Below are 14,331 nucleotides of genomic sequence, written 5' to 3'. Positions count from 1 at the left end.
CTGTGACATATAATTCAGTCTCCTGAAATTGTACAGTGCTCTGTGTGCATATATATAGAAATACATTCACAGTCTCTCCCCTGCCTCCTCTTCTCCCTCCACACGCTGCCACACGTTCTCCTCCGCTCAGTATCAGGTACAAGACTGGTGGATTAGGCTCCTTTAAGAGAGGATCAGCTGTGTCAGAGCCTTTGAGGTAAATTGCAGCGAGGAGACGATCTACCTGCACTGACTTTTTCTCCTCAATAAAAAACCCAAAATACTCACAATTCACCACATAATCCCCCACAGAGCTATGTACCCCACCTCCCCTGTTCGGTGCGCCCCGTCAGTCTGTGTCTGCTGATGCTGGATTGTGCTCCCATTTGGATATTCAGTCGACTGCCTCCTCTCTCAACCCACACAGAGAAGTGATGGGGTGATAGACAGGTGAGGTAGCAATAAGAAAACTCAAGAGAAGATTTTAAGCAGTTTGGAAAGGTTAACAATGAAGGATACAGATATCTAAATAAGGGTGGGTAATATTGATAAAAAATGAATATCTCAGAATTATTATTTCCTTCTTTTTCTATTTTTTGGTTGATCTCCATGATAATTTCACAATGCATCAAGAATGTGCTAAAATGTTTCCGAAATGTCTGGGTTGGGATTCAAGAATGCACAATTGACCACATTTTACCCCCAAAAGACAGAAATATCACTTTTGTTTTGAAGATTACACTAAGAAAGATAACTACTTTCCAAAATAAACAAGGGACTTTGCGATTCTACCACTTAAAAAAGTCTGGACATCAATTTGTAGATTGTGAAATACTGTTAAAAGAATAAATGACAAGATTTTGCTGTACTCTTTTAGACTGCTTAAATTCTGTCACTGGTTCACACAGTACATCATCAATTTATTTTGCCATGTTTAGATGTCATGTGCCCTCTCTAAAACAAATTTCACCTGCCTGGGCTTGAGACTGCAAGACTGATTGCAGATTAAAAAATGTGTTTAAGTACACACCATTTTCACAACTAATTCCATCCAAAAATGATAACTCTAACCACAGCATGGAAAAATAGTCCCAAGACTCAAAGTTTCATCCTGGATTTTGTCCAAGCATCTGCCATCCCAACTTCATTCCAATTCAGAACACCAGCAAGCTTAACAACTTCAGAGGAATTACATCTCACATTGATAAAACTTCAACAAACTACTTTACTTGTGACACAGTTCAATCACAGTGTATATAGTTACTGTGCATCATTTATAGACCCTATGTCGTACCTGCTGGAGTGTGTGAGGAAACAATAGTGCTCTGTGCTGGTGTTCCGTGCCAATATTTGTGTGCGTATTGTAGCATCTGATGGAACAGATGGGAGAGACTAGGGTGCATTTTAGGGACAAGGGCGGGGTCACATCTGCGTCGTCCCTGCCGTTCTTCATTTTATTTGTCTGTTTCTTGGCATTGGTGCCATATTTTGGAGCTATCAACACAAACAAGGTAATTAGCGAGTTGGGACAAACACATTATTTCTCTAAATTAAATGACTGACCTCCCTCTCTCTCTTCCTCTCTCCCCCTCTCTCTCCTCAACATGTCCAGAAATGGTAGTTTGTTTACTCCAGGCTTGAGTCCAATCCGTAAAACATTGATAGTGTGCTGGTGGTTGCTGCAATCTGGAGCTGAAAATGACGCCATATTTATCACTAAACTATACACGCGAGAACAACCTGCTTCAAACATTTGGGTTTTTGAAATGAGTGGTAACTAACATACTTTCCTTTTTAAAGTTAACCTATAGGTTATTTTGCTGCAATTGCAAGATCCAGCATAATTTTGTCTATAGTATTGCAGTCTGATGTATTTTCTTTTCCTTTAATTGATCGACCTTTCTTTGAAATTTGTCTCAAGCCTAACTATATAATGCTAATTAAACATGCTAATATATGCTACAAAAAGGGCTAAACACCAATACCCTTGCTTATAATTTACTCTATCAAACATGAAGAGAAGTAGCTTGTTGTCATTGCCTTGTTTATTTACACTTTGCAAACAGCTCTTTACAGCAAATGCTAAGGCTAATTTATCCATAACATAATCGTGTAAAAACTCCACTCCAATTTTACCCCTCGCCTGCCTGCTCTCGTCTTGGAGCTGCCATTGATTTGAGCTGCAAGGTGCTATGGGTAATGGTTTCTATGACAACCGGCAACTGAGCAAGGCAACCAGGAGTGTGTGTGTGAGTGTGTGAGAGGTAGAGCCCAACCAAGCATGGCCTGGCAGGGTGACAGCAGTCTGTTCAGTATGCACCACCCTGCCGTTGGCCCACAGACACTGCATAAGAATGACCAAGCCCCCACCTCCACTCCGCAAATTTTTGCCCCCTGTACGGTGTCGTGTACATGCAATCCTGTCCACACACATGACGACATAGAGTCACAACTGGATTATGACACGGATAGGCCTGAGGGGGGTGCATTTAGACAGTGATCAGATGGCATAAAGAATACATGTGTGGTTGAGTCAAAACTAGAACTGACTGTGTGTTCCTATGTTATAGTTAGGGGTGCTCAACATGGGATCTGTGGGTATTCAAGGGTTAAATCATATTCTTCTATGGCCCTAATCTATATGTTACGTAAATATAATAGTTATGCTCCATAGAAAAAAAACTAAATGCTAATATACTTGTACACTAATGACGCTGCTAGTTGACCAAACCAGATCGTCATTATTCATAATTTGCTTTATACACCTGCAGGATTTGCAAACCCCATAGGATCCATAAGCATGGGTTTCAGAATGATGAAGTATTAGTTGTTATGTTACCATAGCAATTGACTGTTTAAATCAAAATAGTATATCTTGTGAATTGTGAAAAGTCTTCAAAAGGTCACCTATAACAGGAAGATGAAACCCCTGGTTAGGATATACAATATATGATTCTCTATAACCTAAATAATCTTAATGGAATCCTCAAATATTGCAGCCCACTTTGTCATTACAACAAAGAAACCAGAAAGAACCACAATCGCATGCCTTCTTGTTATCACAAAGCCCAAAACACTCCAAAAAAGTGGGTTTTGATAGTCCCTCCCCAGCCTGTGCTCTCACACCCCCCGGGCGTGTCCAATGGGCGGAGATGGTTTTGGAGCAGAGCAAACACGTTGTGCTAGTGCTGTTGCTGTCTTGTCTTATGGTTTATGAGGTGCAGTGGTGGTAGTGGGGGGCTCTTGGGATACTCTGGACCATTTTCCCTCCCGCTGTTGGCGATATCACTCAAATCCAAACACAAAATCAACATCGCACATATATTTGCATAATACGATTGCTAACTGTAATTGCCTTTTGCTCCTAAAACAGCATGCATTTTACAAAGCTATATCAGATGCTTTCTTTACACTCACAAGGATAAACTATATAGGCTGAGGTGTACAACCCACAACACAAAATATTGATCGGCAGCAGTGGAGTGGAGCTCTTACTAACAGCTTCCTCCGAGCACCAAGAGGCAGAGTAGTTAAGGAGGCAAGAAACAAGAGGAAGGGGAAGTGGAGAGGAGAGGGAGAGCAGAGCTGTTACCCGCGTGTTGGTCTTTATAGATATATTCCTGGGAGCTATAGGCTGTTGCCTGCCATATTAGGAAGGTCAAGAGATTGCGGTTAATTCAATATAAATTGGAAAGTGTAAATAGGGCATTACTTGGTGAATTGTATTTTCTTACAGATGGTTAAATAACTAGGTGGGCAGTGCATTACCCTTGTACAACAAATGGGTTTTCAAGGTCAATTCAATGTCTCCTTTTAAGCAACTGTAGTAAATTTCATCTTACATAATAAAAAACATACAGTGACATTGGCGATTCAATGAAGCTCAACACAAAGATCTGAATCGGAACACAAAGCTACAGAAGATAGACATTCACTATAAGTTAAATAAAACAGTCTGTTTTGATTGCAAAATGTATTGTTCTCAAAATATCTGTGCACAGATCATTCTACAAAACCACATACAGTTGTAGTATGTTGATGGTAAAATTATTGTTTTATTGTGTACTAATTTAGCAATGCACTGCCAAATGGATCATATTGGACCAGAACACACACCCTTAACTTTGTCTTCCAACCTATGGCAAACTCACAAACACATGCACATTCAAATGTATCACCAGTCCCAAGCCCAGATGCGAGACTGCGTCCGGGAGGGCATCTGATCAATCAGTCAAGTTATTATGATCAGTCAAGAGTAGATTATTCTTTTAAAAAGATAGGTTTGAGATAGTAGTGACTGCATCATGTGCCAGACATTCAAGCTTTGGAAATTTTAATGTCTACCCCACTCTTCATCCTTGCGCTTTAAACTGTCCTGTCAAATAAAGCCAATCTAGCACTCAAGTCTAACACTGTGACAATAACAATAAACAATTCTAACCAAAATATATATTCTGAATAGGTAAAATATCACATATGAAAACAAGCAAAAAATGTATTTATGGGTTTTAGAATGACAAAAGAGGACAGTTGCAGCATTTAACAATTTAAACTATCTTTGGTGAAAAGTCCTCAAAATTTTGCCTTTAACAGGAAGTTAAAACTATTGAACTGTAGCTATTTTTCTTGAATCATTACCATTACCTTACTATATCTCATTTTACATTTTGACATTTATGGCAACCCCACCCATTCACACCATTCAATAATCATTAAGCATCTCCAAGTCAAAAAACAGTGCAACCCTCTCAGTCCCCTCTGAACATCTGAATACCATTTCTCCACCTCCCACTACCCCCTTGATTCTTCCCTCCTCTCCTCCATCCTCCCTCCTTTTTCTTCTCCCCCTCCTGCCCCTGACAGACAGACACACACATGCGCTGGATCTCTCTCTACAGGATCAGCTCAAGCCCCGACACGTGTGCCACAGACAGAGTGAAATGGAAGAGTGAGCAGTGAGTGGTGGAGGTGGGGTTTGGTAGCTTGGTAGCTCCATATAAAATGTATGTGAGACAGGCGGAGGAAATATCTTCAGCTCTTCGGGTGAGAAAAGAGGATGCAGAGAAATTACTTGGTCTATAACAGAACACGTTCACAGTTAGGTGTTTTTCTTCTTGACTATTTTAAAGCTATAGACTGAAAAGAAATCTGACAATATAGGTAATTAAATAGTATTTTTCCTTGCTTCTTCTGATTCTGAGGTCACAATAAATCAGGCCAATCAGGCATTCATGCTGATTCCTGGCTCTAAACGTTAGATAAAGGTCTCACCCCACTCCTCACATATTTCCATATTCAGATCTGTCTTGCCCAGTAAAACCTTTGGGCAAAAACATTAAAAGACACAAAAAATTCTTGTTCACTCCCTACATTTATCCAGGTTTCGAACTGGTCAAAGAAAGAAGCTATAGGATTTAAAATTGTTATCTTAATAGCAATGTTGTTTATTGTAGTTAGTTATGTGGTTACTGGATTGAGACGTGCCATTTGAAAATAGATTAACATCAAAGAAAGAGTCAGCTGTCTCTTACTGATATTTCTAAAACGACACATTTGGGACAGTGGGTCTTGAGATTGTTCAATGATTTGTACCTCCTCTTAAGGGCAGTATGCTTCAAAGGTTAAGAGTGGGTCAGATGTGTTCTTAGATACATACAATATATGTGTATGAGTAAGTCACCCTCAGACCTTGCAGAGGGCATAGTTCTAGTTGATAAAAGGATGTAGGTGACATGTTCAACTTGGAGAAGTCAATGGGAGGAGCTAAAGTCATCTCTACGCAGTGCTTCTGTGATTCTAGCTCCGCTGTTTGTTGAAGGGGGACTGTGTCGTGACTAAGGGTTCCCGACTGCTCCTTCGTGACACTGCTCTCCACAACATTTAATGCTTTTGAAATCATTCACACCGCAGACAGAAGACTAATAGCTGGTTTTCAGATGACATCACCATATTCCAGCTGTCAATGGGGGCTTTCAAATTGTTAACTGATAATGAGTTGATTGTGTGGTGTAGTTTGATAAATATAACGGAGATGAGGTGAAACATTTGCAATTTATAGCAAAACGTATACAAATTGCTACCTGTCTGTAATTGTGGAGTAGACTGGAGGTCATTGTTTTAATACAGCAATACAGTGGATTCTGCATGCCTAATACTAAAACAACATAATCTGGGAGTGATCACTTTTTAAACCACATTTCTGAACTTCAGCACACAACCATATATAGTCCATTACTCCTATAGTTCAGTTTCACATCCAAAACCTCTTGCACTAATTCATCAGACTGAAGCTCTCCATGGAGGCCCACAGCTGTCAATCTCCTCTCGTCCAATCATCCATCAGACAGCTCCAGAGACCCGCCCACTGCGCTCTCCTACTTTCACACACACAAACCCAGCAAATCACCCAGCATCTGAGCTCCCCCGCTTTCTGCCTCCACCGAGACATGCAGCGCTGTGGAGACAGTAGCCGCGACAACGGGCATAAATTAGCGTCATGGTGATATGCAAAGTGAGGGAGCAACAATTAAAGCTTGACTAACGAGCTTTTGAGGAGCGGGGCTGAAGTTTCCCTGAGCAGCTGCTAACTGGATTAGCCTACACAGAAAACACAGGGAGAGATGAGGAGGTGCACTGTAAAACTCAACAAGTCAGGTCAAATGATGTGGTTTATCATTATAATATAACATATCATTATGATTGAATGAGAAATTCCATTGATTAGTTTAGATAATTGAAGTTTATAACCCGAAAGGTATTCACATAAGTTGATATTTTTGGTCTGAAAGCAGCAAAGAGCAGCAAAATACTATGTATTAGACTAAAATATATTGCCATTAAAGTAATAATCCATAAATGTTATTATTGTCTAAATGACAAGTGTTACAAAGACATTTTCTTGACAATTCCAGTTACATTATCTCCAGTTTTGTGGTGTTGGATGAATTCACAGTCTTGGTTCTCATTTCATATTCAGTTGAGTAGTTATTTAATTAAGTAAAAATGCACTTTTGGGTTTTACAGTTTATCAAAAGAGAGCAGCAGGAAGAATGGAGCATCTATGTTTTGAGCACCACCTGTGAGATGAGATGCACAAAATAAGGAAAAGACAGTAACAACAAAAACACAAAACACACATTAAGCACAACATAAGTATGAACATGCAGCAATTAGATTATGTGATAACTGCATGAGACTAGAAATACAAACAATGAACAGTAATGGAGATATTTTCAACAGTGCCTCTCTGCCAGGCAGGTGTTACCTGAGGTAATACTGGAAAATTAGCTCTGAGAAATAATGATAAACATGCAGCCTTCTGGGGTCAAATGTGCATGTCAACAAATAAAGGAACATTTTACACTAGATTATCTTCATAAGAGGTGAAAACAAGTAGCTGATAATATATTTATTAAATGTTATGACAAAGTAATAATTAAATAGTAAAGCAAGATTCTCCAGCAAAGTAACCAAGGGAATCTGGCCCACTGCTCCTGACACTTTAATTGAGTACAAAGTATGGGTCAAATGCAGATAATTACTTTCTTGGATAATTATGATAATACATAATTAATTCGTATTTATTATCATTTTAGGTATAAAATTTATTTATTGGCTTCAGTGTTTCTGGGGAGGGATACATCACTTGCTTGTGTTATTTCTTTGCCTGAAAGTTATTAAAATGAATTATCGCATGATTTGTTTTCTTGTTTGTTTGTTTGTTTGTTTTTTTAAAGTGTAATTGAATAAATGCAACACCCATGAAGATAGATATGTTTAATGCCAGACTGTGGAACACTCCTGGCAAAGCAGTAAGATCTCCATTGAGACATACAGGTGGGCACACCCACTTTGCAGTGCACCTTTCTCTTTTTAGTTATAGTTTGTTATAGCTCTGCAGTTTTTGTGTTTATGTTAATACAAGAAACAAAGAAATATGCTCTTGTGTTTTAGACTATGGCAGAATAAAATTTGACCCTGGGGGACCACCACAGTTTTGTTGAGAAATGGGAAACAATGGATAATAGGCCAACTACATTTTGAACCAAAAGTCTCATTTGGACTAGTTCCCATTTGTTGTTTTGCCATATGCTGCCAATACTTTAGGGTACTTCACCTTGACTTTCTGAGGGACTTGGCTGAGTTTAGTCCATTGCATCTACATGTCGTGCACAGATGGTTTCGCCTGCTTCTTGTTTAATATTTACTTGAAAAGTAATAATGAAGCTACCATTGCCAAATCACCCACAAAACATGACGACCCACCTACTAAGTGCTCTCCAGAGTTCAGATCTCAGTTTAAATGTACTCAAGGGATGCGGCAGTCCATAAAGTTATAATAACATGTGCGTTACCAAGAACCAGATCATAATCCAAAAATAATGTCCAAATCCCAAAGTGCAAAAGTGTGGGGCAACAAGAGGCTGACGAGCATCTTTACCCTCCTCTGGGGCAGTTTAACGAGCTTTCCATCATGACATCATCAGCTCCGAAAGTCCACAGCGTTGCAGACTCACCTTGACTACCAGTGAACTTAAGGTGTTGTCCATACAGCATACAATCTTAAAAACATTTCTATGCTAATGTAAGAAATTATGTTTGGTTGATTTGGGGATAGAGAAAAACTATGGATGTGTTCAAACTGGATTTGTCTCGATTTGAGCCTGGTTTAGGCCTGTTAGGTACACTTGGCTTGACCTGTTTCTAGTCCTGGTACTAGTCCTGGTTTAGTGCTGGTGTAATCGAGGTACAGGTCCAGTTTAAGTCCCAGTTTTGCTTCAATTTTTGATGCAGTGCATGTGTGAATATGAAAGCAGCCTAAGTCACTAGTCACAAGAAAGGACTCATGCCATCTGTATCAGTTGCAAGCCTGGATAAAAATAGAGGGTTTATATAAGTTTATAGATCTTACTGAATAGTTTGTTCAAAATTCTATCTCTGTATTGTTAATTAGACCATAAGCAAAGCATTAAGAATATCTGTTTCTTGTTTTGATCAGCCATGTTATTGTTTTTGTTTTAGACATTTTTTGTCTATAGGCAAATTAACAGGTAGTAAAAGTATATCAGTTCATTCATGCAAACATTTGATCAAGTTTAAAAAGTGAATCCCAACACGGTCTCCAGACATTGTTCCATGTTTTCAGTTGCTACTGGTTTTAATGTTAGCAGTTAACCATTTAGCACCTTCCTGATTTGAATAGAGCAAGTACGTGTTTGGGGTATCATCTTTCTAGTCGACATTGTTCTATAAACTGTGTGCTATTTATGGAGATATTCCTTACTTTTCTGACCAAATTCGGATGGCCATTATAAGAGGCTTTGGTCTTCTGCACAGTATTGTATATTAATAGATTTTATTCTTTATACCCCGTGTTCTGAAACCGGACTACAAATAAACATTGCCAGGAGAGACAGTATTTTGCATTTCAGACATTCCTCTCTGTATTGCTCACTTGTTCCACACTTTCCAGGTCCTTGACTTCCTTTTTAATATGCTCCATCCTCACTCCACAATAAATCTCGCTCTGCATTTCTCCTTTAAGTCGCCTTTTTCTTCTCCTCCTCCCTGCGAAAAAAAGACCTCTCCAATACTGGTGTGCTCACTCAAATAATTCACTCTCTCTCTCCTCCCTCCACCCCCTCCCTAAACATACATGTGCGCAGTCCTCCAGGCAGCAGTCACAAAGGCCCCATATTAATAAATCTGCCGCTTTATTGGTGCTGAGTGTCTTTGGCAGAGAGAAGGATCCAGGGAGGGAGATGGAGAGGGGAGGGGGAGTGCAGGAGGGAGAGGGGAGGGGGAGAGGAGGAGGTGACTGACTGTGGCCGTATCATAAACAACAGAAAGGCAGCCATGAGAGAAGATGACCTCCAGCACTGAGAAATATCAATAAGAAAACTGCGACTGTTCAATTACAATTAACAAATGATTATATGGTTTTGTGCTGTGATTTGATTAGTATTGTAAACATGGCCGGGTCAATATGTTTTAATCAAACAATAGAATGCAATATAAGTGGCTCTACTGGCACAAGGACTTGAATTATTTCTTTTCATTGTGAAATACTTAAATAAATTGCAAGAGGCAATATGTTGGCAAAAGGGGGTGTAAAAATGTCTGATTGGATTATTGTTTAAAAACATGCTCAGATGTGAAACATGTGCTTTGCTTGCTAACATGCTTTTGTGTGGTGCTTTTGTGTTGAGGTGCGGTCCACCCTTCGGTCCTTAACATCCTCTGTGTGGTGCATTATTACTCCACCTGACACCTGGTCGGAGCAGTGGAGTGTGGAGAGGGCTGGAGCAGGACCAGGCTCAGAAACAAACTGCCCGCGGTGGGCTGCAGTAATGACAGCAGCTCGCTGGGCTTAGTGCTCCAATCTCAGCCATCAGTCAGCTGTGACAGATTGGGGATATGAGCTAAGGAGCCGTTTAGCTTTGGTGTTTGCGGTGTGTGTGCACATGTGTGTGTGTGTGTCCGGGAGGAGGCTATCACTGCTGCTAGTGTTGCAGAGGCATCAATACACTCTCGACAGGCCATTTTCCTATGCCTATTCCCAGCCACAGCTTGTTGCTGGGGCAACTACCGCCATTTTACCTTCTCTAGCTGCGCCTCGGGAAGATTTTATAAAGCAGCAACCCATGTCTGGAAATCTTACATTTCAATAACTGAGGTTTCATTTCAGTCTAAAACATCATGGTGATATTGATATGACAGTGTAGACTGCATCTCCAGGACTGACAAACTCTAACAAACCTGATCCATTTCTGACATAGCATCACTCCTGAGTCACAGACAGTGCTGCGTGTCACAGAGGGTTTAGGCAGGGCGATATGAGGACATTGTGTTAACAGGATCAGCCTTACCTGTCCGTGAGGCTGCATCCCACTGTACGGCATGTTCTGGTTCAGCACCTTCTGCTTTATCAGCATCATCCTCTTCTGCTCCTCGCTCAGGTGAGCAGTCTGTCCCGGGATTGGCCCTTGTGTCTGTCCTGGACCTGCCCCCTGGCCCCCACCTCCACCCCCTCCCATGTAAGGTGGCATCATGGGGTTTTTGACTTGGCTGTTGCCCCCCATGGGAGGGGTCATCCTTTGGCCTATGTGGTCGACTCCACTGCCGCTGAAATGGCTGAGCGGTTTGGTGTTGTTGTAGGACAACATGGCTGCGGTCTGCTGCTGCTGCTTGGACAGGGCGTTCTGGTTCATGCTGTTCATGCCCATGTGGTTGTGAGGGAGGTAGTTGTTCATGGGAGCTTTGGGCCCATTGTTGGGGGTCATCCCAGCCACAAGGGGGCCCTGTGGTGCATTAAAGGCTTGCGGTGGGTACATCATAGGACTGTTGGGTTTGTCCTGGTTAAAGGGTCCGGAGTTATAAGGACTGGTGGGGGCCCCTGCAGGAGACCAGTTGGGTGCCTGCTGTTGCTGCTGCTTCTGCTGCAGTAGTTTGGCTCTTTGGGCAGCCATGGCTTTGAGCTGCTCCGCTGGGGACCGTTCAGGAGTGACCGGTCCCACAGACGGCCCTCCAGGAGGGACACCGGCACCACCCGCTGAGCTTACCCCCGGGACTGGGTTCATCATGTACCCGTTACCCGGACGGGACCCGGCCTGAGTCTGAGCCTGAGTCGGGGTCTGAGGAGATCGAGCCACACAGTTGTGCAGCGGAGAGCCTGATGCCATGGCAACGGCCGGAGACTGCTGCAGAGGCTGCTGAGGAGGTGTCCCATTGGCCGTGGTGGCAAACTGAGGACCTGAAGAAGATGGTCGAACCTGAGGAGAACCAAACACAAGAACTATGAAGCCAAATCAGTTGGAACTATTCAAAATGTTAATATAACAGAGAAGGTATATATCATTATCATAATAAATACAACTCTACAAGTGACAGCAGCAATGATAGCAACTCCATGCACTGTTGAAATATTACCATGTACTGAAGTTTATAATAATAATAATAATAATAATAATAATGTCTTACACTTGAATTGAGTTTTACAGGCTTGTTGAAGCCCCCCCAAAGCGCTAGACTCTAGTCATTACATTCATTCCACACCCAGAAGTGGTAGGCTACTATTGCGGCCACAGCTGCTCTGGGGCAGACTGATGGAAGCATGTCTCCTAATCTGTATCATTGTCCAGTCACTCACACACAAACCACATTCATATTAGGCAATGCAGGTGAAGTGTCTTGCCTAAGGACAACAACAGAACAGATCTAAGTTCTAATGTAAATTATAATTTACCCCTCTATTGAATACTTAATTTATGATTATCATAAATGCATTGTGAATGAAAGATTTGTCCACCCGACCTCTTTTAATGTTGGTCAAAAGCTGAGGTTAAACACTATAGCTAAAGGATACTGTGACCTTGATTCACTGACCTGCGGAGAGCCCATAGGGACCTGCGGGATGCTCTGGGGGGGAGGAGGAGGGAGAGTCGCTGAAGACCCTGTCCCACTCGCTGTGCTCTGGGTCCCCGCCTCTTGTGGGCCTGGTGTCTGATTATTGGCCGTCCGTCCAAACTCCTGCTCTTTCTTGTCCTCAAAGTCCTCATTAAAGAGGTCGTGCATGTCGTCCTCAGGCACCGTGTTAGCTAGTTCGTCGATCAGCTCCTGCCACTCCTGATCATTGAGGTTGATGTCCGAAAAGAGCTTGTTTTGATTGGACAATGATTGTGGGTCAGAAGCCTCCATCCCACCTGCGTCGTCCAATGGCTCCTGTTTTAAGTCTTTGAGGAGCCCAAAGCTGTCCTCCAAGTCTAAAGACCCATTCAGCTTCATGTCTGGAAGATGGCTACCACCGTTTTTGCCTAACTCATCGGACGTCCTGCCTACATGATTACCATTACTGTTCGTAGTGCTATTTCCTGTCGAAGTGTTAGGCCCACTGAGCAGAGGCTTAATGTCCATTTGGTGATGTAAAGGTGAAATGGGAGGGACATTGTTGTTACTGTTAGAGAGGCCCGTTAAAGAGTCCAGACCAGATCCTTCCTTCCGTACCCGTTTGGTGGTGGGCGAGTAGCTGCCTCCGTCACAGATGCCGTTTTGGTCCCCGTTGAGGGGTGACCGTGCGCTGTCCAGTTTCCTCTTCACTGTCTCCTGCAGCTGTAGAAAAAAGACAAAGAAAATAATTACAATTTAAAACTCCAATTTGCAGTTTACAAACTTTCACTTTTCAGGAAATTTTTTTTTGACTTTTTGATTGATTTTAATTTTGATACAAACCAGAACTAAAAAAAACAATATCTATTGGTTAATCTCGCCTGTTACTGACTAATGACCATTTCACTGTTTGATTTTCTAACTTTCTGATGGTTAAATCAGCTATTTTGTTAAGCTCTGCAAGGAGACTCCTGTTCCCCTGTCCTGACTCCTGTTATTTTGGACTGTACAAAAATAATCTGTGAAAATTAATTATTTCAGGATTATGCTGTCACTAAACAAAACTGACAACACTAAAAGGGGTACATTAAAGCAAGCAGCAATATACAGTATCTGTATATGTCTCCTGAATTCCCAGTGGTCCCTGCCTCACATTTTAACAATCCCATATCTGTATTTGTGGTGTAAAGACTTCTGTAGATAATATGAGATAGAAAATCATTAGAGTGAAGACAACTTCTGGAGTACACATGTCATAAACTGTCACAAAAAGCGAGAAGTATGCTCTGGTCTACCTGTCCATATTGGAGCTGATGGATGTATTGATCACACCGTTAAGGTTTCAAGCAGCATACTATACATCAAGTTGATACTAGCTTTACCATAGAACCATGCTGACTCTTCTTATGGTTTAGACTGTATAACCACAGGGTGCTGAATAAGCCGCCTAGCATTTAGAGTAATGACTATGATTGACCTGGCTGCAAAGGGCCAGGTTTTGGGCAAGACACTACAAGACAAAAGACAAATGATCTGAAATGAACAATACTATAATGTGAATATGTCATAAAGTGAAATCATGTTGGATAATTATTTTCACCCAGCCACAAGGGAACAAAATCAAGCATATTAATGGCATCAGGTAGAACATCTGGCATAAAAAGCTATAAATTCATCTGCAATGTGAACACGGGTGTAGGCCCCAGTTGAAAGAAGAGGAATGAAATAAAGTCGCAATATAACATTATTTCTACAAGCACCTTTCCCATGCTTATGAAGTCATTGTAAATTCTAAGAAACTCGCCCAAAATGAACCGGAGGGAAAATGCATAAAGTCTGCTGTTTTATAAACTCTCAATCTCATTTTTCCTTGTAACTCTTGTTAATTTCAAACCTTAATGAAGTTGGCAGAGAAATAGAGGATGCTATTAAAATGACGGATGGGAAGCAGGGACCTCATTTATGAAA

General features: G+C 41.4%; 1 protein-coding gene across 1 annotated transcript in view; it reads right to left on the bottom strand.

Moving 5' to 3' along the window:
• The window catches only part of maml3 (mastermind-like transcriptional coactivator 3), a gene marked incomplete at its 5' end in the record, with an annotated part of 60,706 nt that extends 47,614 nt beyond the window's left edge, over positions 1-13,092 (bottom strand). The window contains 2 exons of the mRNA XM_055158444.1: positions 10,848-11,750; positions 12,364-13,092. Coding sequence (XP_055014419.1) covers positions 10,848-11,750; positions 12,364-13,092 — 1,632 coding nt within the window. The remainder of the gene's footprint in view (positions 1-10,847; positions 11,751-12,363) is intronic.
• Positions 13,093-14,331: the final 1,239 nt, after the last annotated feature.

This window comes from Boleophthalmus pectinirostris, unplaced genomic scaffold (genome assembly GCF_026225935.1).
Source record: "Boleophthalmus pectinirostris isolate CB_2022bp ecotype Guang Dong unplaced genomic scaffold, ASM2622593v1 HiC_scaffold_22, whole genome shotgun sequence".
Classification (NCBI taxonomy): domain Eukaryota; kingdom Metazoa; phylum Chordata; class Actinopteri; order Gobiiformes; family Gobiidae; genus Boleophthalmus; species Boleophthalmus pectinirostris.
Note: the sequence above shows the minus strand (reverse complement) of the source record. Positions and strands in the feature narration are given on the sequence as shown.